We start from the raw sequence: 9,023 nt of genomic DNA on the forward strand, positions 1-9,023 counted from the left end.
TAGAGAACAGTCACATTTTGATTAGAATTTTTTAAAAATAAAGTGATTTTTTCTGATCTGAATTAAATATCTATGATTAGTCTTGCTAATAAAACGCTATACTCGGTTCCTAAGCTATTCTCGTAACCCTCAAGCTGAATCTACACAGCGACTTGAACACGAGAGAAAAGGCGTGAAATATGGAAGAAACGCTTTACTCCAATGGTTCATTTGTGTACAGAAAATATAGGGTTTTCATAGTATTTTAGAAGTTCTTAGTTTCTTCCGGAAAATTCTGAAATGCTACTAAACATATTAGCAGTATAGTAATCAGCCAATCGGAAACTCCACACGTGATTTTCACTCTCGTGGTGTTTCTTTCAAAACTTCTAGTGAACGCTGATTGGTCACAAGGCAAGCCATCTAGTGGAATCCTGAAGGTCAAAGGAGAAGTGGAAGACCAAAGAACACATTATGCCGAGAAATGGAAACAGATGTGAGAAGAGTGAACAACAACTGGATAGAGCTAGAAAGAAATGGCCAGGATAAAGTGGGTTGAAGAATACTGGTCAGTGGCCTATTCTCCATTGGGAGTAACAGGCGTAAGGACGAAACGTCAGAAACACAATTTTTCTACTCATTAGGATATGAAAAAAATATATTTTGTCATTGAAAATCTAGGAGGTTTAGAGAGAAGAAACAGACATGAAAATTAAACTCACTAGATTGTGATTATAGTTAGTTACAGAAAAGAAAAACAGGTCAAAATCTTTAATCTGTTTTTGTGTAACAAATCAGTTGAAAATTGACCATTGACTACTTAAATACGAAAATCAGGTTTAAACCATCTGATTGCTATGATGTTTGCGAATTTTAGAAAGGTAGATTTCAATATTATGTTACGAACTGGAAATAATTAAATTCATCAGTTTCTATGGAGCTGAGGAGAATACAATGAATTTAACGTATCTTACAGATACTGTCATTTTTGATAAGTTTGATAATTATGTGATAGGTCATACGTTTTCAGTAAAAGAATTTGTACATAAATCAGTAAGTTATGTTTCACATTAGGAGTAATGTAGCGAACGAAAGCTCGGGTGGGAAAAATCTATCCATTGTTTTATGCGAAATTGCATAGTGCCTTTGTAAAATATGAAAATCACATATTAAATACATCATTTGCACATCCTCCTTCAGTTGTCCTTTACGTACTCTATCATTCTTATAATTCTGTTTTTATTCTGAATGCTCTCCGTCTTTCTTTCTGTTCCCTCTATTTTAATCTTCTACTAGTAACCATTACACTTCTTATTCTTGTTACATACTACCTATGTCTGTCCACATAAGAAGCGTATACCACAGTAGTAATGCTAGCATAGAACAAAAATTAAAGTCCAGATATTACTAAAACTTTAAAAAAGGATTTTCAACAGTAAACACAACAAAAATTGCAGCACTGAACTTACAGCATGATTTCGTATTATAACTTGTATGTTTGATTGATTCACTGATAGGAGTTTCAAATTTTGAGCGTTCTTTGTTTAATAGAAATGAAGCTAAATTCGCACCACTATGAAAACGTAAACTCCCTGTTCTTCCAGAACATACAGCTCGGGGATCTATAAGGTGCACAAAACCTGACTGGTCAGAACAGATAACAGCTCCATAAGGAACAGCGCTACAATTCATTGCAGTTAGATTTTGCCAACTTGAGTTCTCGCTTTGATTATTGGATTTTACCTAATGGGATGGAGAGAGAAAAGTTCTACAGATTTCCGAAAACAAAAAAGTCGATTTTATCAGTATACTGATCAATTCAAAAGAAGTGTGTCTAAGCGTTTTAAATGACCAAGAACATGACTTACTTGTACAGCAATATAATGTTCACCCTTTCGTACATTAATTTCAGTGTCAAATGACTTTTCACTTATCATGAAAGAAATGGGAATTGTTCTCATTAACTATCCGAAATGAGACGTAGATATTCGTTACAGATACTTAAGTTTACAGAGAAATGCTATTCCAAAGCCGGAATTAGACTATTTATACAGTTATTCGTGAACACAAACAAATAGCTAAAAATGGAATGAAGTGATTCCAACTTTGCAGGAAATTTGAGAGCATTATTATATAATTTTTCCTACTATGATGTGATTTCGGTCTCTAAGGTTTAAAAAATATTCTGAGGTCTTTATTAGTAAAAGAAAATCATGAAGCATATATATATATATATATATATATATATATATATATATGTATAACAGGCAATATCTTCTTTCTTTTTTGGCTTACACATCAAACTTTCTCAGAAGAAAATAATTGAAACTTTCAAAAAACCAAACTTATGACTAGATTTTCTTGAAGGAAATGCCAGAGCACAATATTATTCTATTTAACGATACATTAAGAATCATAATCAGAGTTTACTACTGAATACCAATTAGTAGAAACATTTTTCACATTTAAAGGCATTAGATTACCGTTTAAATAATACCTCTTTTAGCCACTCAGTGGCTAAATGGTGTTTAAAGCGATAGGCGTTGGTTAAATCCCTGTTGTGAATATCAATATTGGAGTGCAGGTGAATTGAATTAATCATTTCACTGATAAACATTGTCAAATCTTACTTAAAGACATTTCTTTTAATTCCGACAGCTACATATAGGAAACGCTGACATAAAACAATAAGGACTTCAGTATGAATATCATTTCGATGACGATGATGCTGAAAAGTGGGATTAATTTTGATTTAAGCTACATAGTCTACAACTACTATTTGCCTTCTCTTTTGCGAGTGGTATATTGATGGAATATAGTTTTAAATGGGGATATGGTGTCTACTTACAAAATGTAATTGAAATATATATGATGTTTTAACGTAACTGGTAAATCACAAGGATGAACAAAAAGTATAATTACACGTACACATTTTCAGCATATTTTTAGGAAAAAAATCAGAGCTCATATATTTCTGTTTTATAAAAGAATAATGATGAAACATACTGTTTTCCCCATCCATGGATCCCAGAAGATCAAACAACCATCAACAGAAGCCACTAATCGATAGGGTTCTAGATAATGAGCAGCAATTACAGATTTTCTATGTGCTCTGTATACTAGACGAGCAACTACATGATTACTTGAATCAATAGGTAGACTTTTATTTGAATTATTCACATTGTTACTATTATTAGTTATTTTATGACTGATGGATATTGAATGTTGACCAGAATTATAAGTATCAGTTAATGACCATAATTGAACTGTTTTATCACGACTTGTTGTAATGAAACAATTTTCTGTATTTAAATGCGTGATACAATTGATTTTGTTAATATGACCTAGAAAATAAAAGTTTTTAAAAGAAAACCTCCTACGTATAATAGACGACTAATAAGAAACTGATATTTAACATTAGTGTTAATAAAATAAGAGTAAATAAATTGGTGAGGTTGTATCTATCCCTGTAGAAGATGATTAATTTAAGACTGGATCTTTTTGACAGTAGGCCTTTAGGATGTTATTGGTAAAAAAAGTATGGTTCACTCAAAGCCTATCGAATCGCCACATTAATAACATATCCTGAGCAAAATACACAAATTCAACTTCATACAAGATTGTTTACTACTCAAGGTCTGTAGTGTACACTAGAGACAGAGAGAATTCGACTGGAAACTCGAATGTAAATGTTACATTTTACAAAACAATGTGATGAAAGCAATATACAATTTAATTCTAATTAAAATGAATGAAGACTATAATAAAGTAAGTTTTCAATAATAGAGTGGTAGCTTTAAATATTCAAATTATCAATGATTAAACCGCAAGCCGATACAAAGGAGGAGGGTTAGGTATTGGGTCGGCAACCCCATCACATAGAAAACAACCTTGCTAAAAAAACACTAACTAGGGGAAACAATCTAAACTCTGCCCTTCGAGTTGGAGGAAGAATCATGGCACCTCATGATAAAAGCCGAGATTGTTTGGAAGCCATGAGGCCGATGCCCCTTCTAACAACCAGAGCAACACGTTTTATAGGTACATGGAACGTCCGGACAATGTGGTAGACTTGAAGGACCAGTCAAATAGCAACGAAAATGAGGAGATATAAATTGGCAGTACTCGTAATCAGCGAAACCCATTGAACTCAAGCTGGACAGCAAACGTTAGATACGGGAAAGATGCTTCTGTACTCCTGTTACGAAGAGGAAAATGCTCCACACACTCAGAAAGTTGCTCTGATGTTGTCCAAAGAAGCACGAAATGCACTTATAGGATGGGAATCTCATGGATCCAGGATCATCAAAGCATCCTTTAAAACAAAGAAAGGGGGTATTGCAATGAATGGCACCCAATTTTATACACCCACCAATGATGGACTGGGGGAAAGGAACGAGAATGGTGAGAGATTTGCAAATTTATGTACATTTAACAAAATGATTATAGGCAGCACAATGTTCCCATACAAACACATACACAAAGCTACATAAGTCTCACTGGATCACACTACACAGAACCAGATAGATCATGGCTGTATCACCAAGACAATCAGAAGGTCAATGGAATACCTGAGAACCAGGAGAGGAGCTGACATAGCTTCAGATCACCACCTGGTTGTGGTCAAGGTGAAACCGAAGCTGAAGAAGCATTGGACAACTGGATATACAGCATTACGAAGGTTCAATACAGCCTTCCTTCGAGATACTGACAAACTCAACGAATTCAAGATAACTCTCAACAACAGGTTCGAAGCCTTACAGGATCGACTCACAGAATAAGAAACTACTATAGGGGACAACTGGAAAGGGATCAAAAGAGCATTAACTTCAAAGTGTCAGGTAGTTCTGGGTCACAAGAAGAATTATAATAAGGAATGGATCGCTATCGAAACCCAGCACAAGATCCAAGAAAGGGAGAACAATAAAATAGCATTTAGCGACAGCCGAACAAGAACAGAGAAAGTCAAGGTACAAGGTGAATACACTGAAACAAGCAAGCAAGTGAAGAAGAGCCTTAGAACTGACAAGCAGAAAAACGTGGAAGACCTAGCAACGACAGTGAAAAAATTTGCAAGAGAAGGAAATATGAAACAACTATATGAAACTGGTAGGGGAATATAGTACACCAGAGAGACCAGTCAAGGACAAAGAAGGTAAGCACTCACCGAGATTCAATAACAAAAGAAAAGGTAGGTGGAACACTTCGAGGATCTCTTGAACAGATCAGCTACGTTGAATCCACCAAACATCGAAGCAGCACACACAAACCTTCCTATAGATGTTGATCCACCAACGCTCGAATAAATCAAGATGGCCATCAGACAAATCAAGAATGGGAAGGCAGCAGGACCTAACAACAAACCAGTTGAATCACTGAAGTCGAACATAGAAGTAACTGCAAACATGCTCCACATTCTATTCAGGGAGACTTGAGAGGAAGAATTATCAACAGACTGGAAAGAAGGATATCTCATCAAGATACTAATGAAAGGAGATCTGAGAGTGTAAGAACTACAGATACATAATACTACTGTTAGCATCAGGAAACGTTTTCAATAGAGTATTGCTGAACCGGATCAGAGATTCAGTAGACACCCAACTTCGAGATCAACAGGCTGGATTCCTTAAAGATAGGTATTGCACAGACCGAACCCCGACACTACAGATCATTGTTGAACAATAAGTTGAATTGAATTCATCGCTATACATCAATTTCTTTGACTATGAGAAGACGTTTGACAGTGTCAATAGGAGAACAGTATGGAAACTTCTTCGACACTATGGAGAACCTGAAAAGGTCGTCAACATCATCCGGAGTTCATACGACAGACTACACCGCGAAATCGTGTATGGAGGACAGCTGACAGACGTATTCGAAATAAGGACTGGAGTCAGACAAAACTGTCTACTCCCCCATTCCTCTTTCTTCTCGTGGTTGACTGAATTACGAGGACCTCCACATGTAACGAGAAGCACGGAATAAAATGGACTGGTTAGATGCAACTAGACGATTCGGACTTCTTAGATGGCCTGACTCTTCTATCCTATACACATCAACAAATGTAGGTCAAGACAAACATTGTAGCAGTAGCCCTTGAATCCGTAGGCCTCAACACACACAAAGGAGAAACCAAGATTCTCAAATTCAAACACGCAGAATATCAACCCAATCACACTAGATGGAGAAACTCTGGAAGAGATGAAAAGTTTCATTTATTTGGGTAGCATCTTCGATGAACAAGGAAGATATGATGCAGACGTAAAGGCGAGGATCGGCAAAGCAAGGACAGCATTCATACACCACAAGAACATATTGAACTCAAAACAACTGTCAACCAATATGAAAGTCAGAATCTTCAATACGAACGTCAAGGCAGCTATACTGTACGGAGCTGATAATCAGAGAGCTACCACAACCACCATCAAGAAATTGCAAGTATTTATAAACAATTGTCTACGTAAGATACTCAATGTCCTTTGACAGGATACCATCAGCAACAGCCTTCTGTGGGAGAGAATAAACCAACTTCCAGTTGAGGAGGAAATTAGGAAAAGACGTTGGAAGTAGATAGGGAGCACATTGAGGAAATCATCAAACTGCATCACGGGGCAGGTGCTAACTTGGAATCCTGAAGGGGGACAGAAAAGAAGATCAAAGAACACACGGCGTCGGGAATTGGAAGCAGGTATGAAAAGGATGAATAGCAACTGGAAAGAACCGGAAAGGACTGCCCAGGACAGAGTTCGATGGAGAATGCTGGTGAGCGGCATATGCTCCTCCATGAGGGGTAATAGACGTAAGTAAGTATTTCAAGGTTGATAGTTGGTTAGCATCGCTAGTTTACGCATAGATAGTAGGTACTTCAAAGTTGGGAACAGAAAATCTGCGCCCAACAAGTCACACAGATGCTTCGTTGAAGAAAAAGATGTCATGTTTTCAGGTAGTGGCTGATACCTTAGGAAGATTTTCAAAGAAGATATTTTTATCGTAGTTTTTAATGAAGTTAACAAAGACGAGAAATACGGAAGTGCACATGCAAATTCCACAGTCATGCAAAAATGATGGAAATCAAACTGCTATAAATCTGGTATCCAATATTCTTATGCTCGGTGCAAGATTATCTCCTTCACATTTTATATTATATATACAATAATACGGAAAAATACTAAAGGGTGATTGTCTTTGCACATTCAGTAGAACGTTTTATTTGCGTGACATGACAATAGTGTATCATATAAAAACTATTATTATTGAGACTGAATACATTTGATGTAAAGTTACCTGTGAATGCAGCTACTTGTATACCATGGTACTTTGGAATAGAAGCTGACTGGTGGAAGCTAGTCTCAAAGATTTCACAAATGACTTGACGCCAAGCACCGCGCAAATGAAAATTGCAGTCATTGCACAATGCTGAACTAGCAAACTGAAATATTAATTAATTAAATCAAGTATATTATAGTAGGCTTGTAACCACTTATTGTTATACAAAGAAGTTATGTTAACGTTTTGAGTGAAAATATTCAAACCAAATAATTGTTACTTTTAAAAGTGGGAATGATTCCTTGTTTATATTACACATTAAAATTAACCATGGTCCTAATAAAAATGTATTTTGGACCAAAAGTAATGTCTCAAAGAAACGCTTTTTGAAAGCTCTTTTATTAACAGAACTAATAAGAGAATAGTAAATATTCATTAAAACAGCTATTTACCACCATCGATGACAAGTTAAAAGCGAAGCTTATTTAAGCGACAAGCAAAAATAAATTTATGGGACTAAAACAACAAAGTATGTCGAATAAGTGATGAGATAAATGGAAAACAAGGAGACACTTATCAATCCATAGATCATTGTCTATTGATCTGAGACATGTTGATAGATGCAAACTGCTTGGTTACAGTCCATGCAATAACTGCGATCAATGGTTAGAGACATTGGGTGATATGTCTTAGAATTGGTTACAACAGAGCTGTTGCGTTCACCATTTATCTTAATTTAGATCTTGAATTTGAGTATTTCTTTAAACATAGCTTTGCATTCCGTCTTCTCAATTCGCATTAGCAATGTCTAGAGTTTCGCATTATCACCGCAACTACAATTATTTCGACCTTGCTAACTTCATCACATCGTGATGATGTTGTGTGTTGATTATAAATGACTAACTTATCATTGGTACTTATTTTAAAAACTGATGGGAGTGAGTGAGAAAATTGATAAAAACGTAGAGAATATATGTATTCGTATGATGATCACATCAAAATTTTTCACATATTATCTAAACATTCTCTGGTAGACACTTTCGCAAAATAACATAACACTACCTTCTTTCTGAAAAAATACCTGATACTTAGAGTTCTTCTTGTCTAAAAAATATCTTCAGGAACTATTTTTTATCGAAACATAAAAATTATTATTTTCCAGTACTTGATGCATTCAAATATAGGATTTATAGTTACGAACCAAGCAATTTTTGGAAACATGTATTTTGCTACAATTAGTGATATACTTGCATTTTAACGTAATCATTAGCAAGTATAAGTTATACACCCAACTAACAAAATGTAATGAAGAAAATGCAGATACTTTTAGTGTCTCATTTCATCAAATGGCAGCAGATCATCAGCAGACGAGTTTCCCTGCATACAAAAAGGAGTATTATAAAATCAATGCCTTCAAGTAAGTAAGCAGTATCTTTGTGTTGAGGATAATAAAACCACACAAGAAACAATTCGATTTCAAATTTCTGTTTCAACAATTGTGAAAAAGTAGTAGATCAAAATGAGATTTATGCTTAAAGTACAAAAACATCGCTGAAAAAAACACTTCTTACATAGACATTATACCTGGATAAGAATGAAGCATATTTGATTAATAAACACATAACAAAAATATCGATACAAAATGTTACCCATAACTTTAATAAATCACCTGAATAAACAAATTATTCATACGTGAAAGATTAACAATAACAGATTGCGTCATTACAGAGATACAAAGTTTTGAATTTCACAAATCTTGAATATACACTTTCATCACT

At 35.1% G+C, this 9,023-nt stretch overlaps 1 protein-coding gene across 1 annotated transcript in view; it reads right to left on the reverse strand.

Annotated features, from left to right (window-relative positions):
• Positions 1–9,023, reverse strand: part of Smp_210760 (putative rotamase) — a gene marked incomplete at both ends in the record, with an annotated part of 50,008 nt that overhangs the window by 5,022 nt on the left and 35,963 nt on the right. Inside the window, 3 exons of the mRNA XM_018793502.1 lie at positions 1,449–1,722; positions 2,986–3,323; positions 7,264–7,408. Of these exons, the coding sequence (XP_018648007.1) occupies positions 1,449–1,722; positions 2,986–3,323; positions 7,264–7,408 (757 nt within the window). The remainder of the gene's footprint in view (positions 1–1,448; positions 1,723–2,985; positions 3,324–7,263; positions 7,409–9,023) is intronic.

This window comes from Schistosoma mansoni, chromosome 1 (assembly GCF_000237925.1).
Source record: "Schistosoma mansoni strain Puerto Rico chromosome 1, complete genome".
In the NCBI taxonomy this organism is placed as follows: domain Eukaryota; kingdom Metazoa; phylum Platyhelminthes; class Trematoda; order Strigeidida; family Schistosomatidae; genus Schistosoma; species Schistosoma mansoni.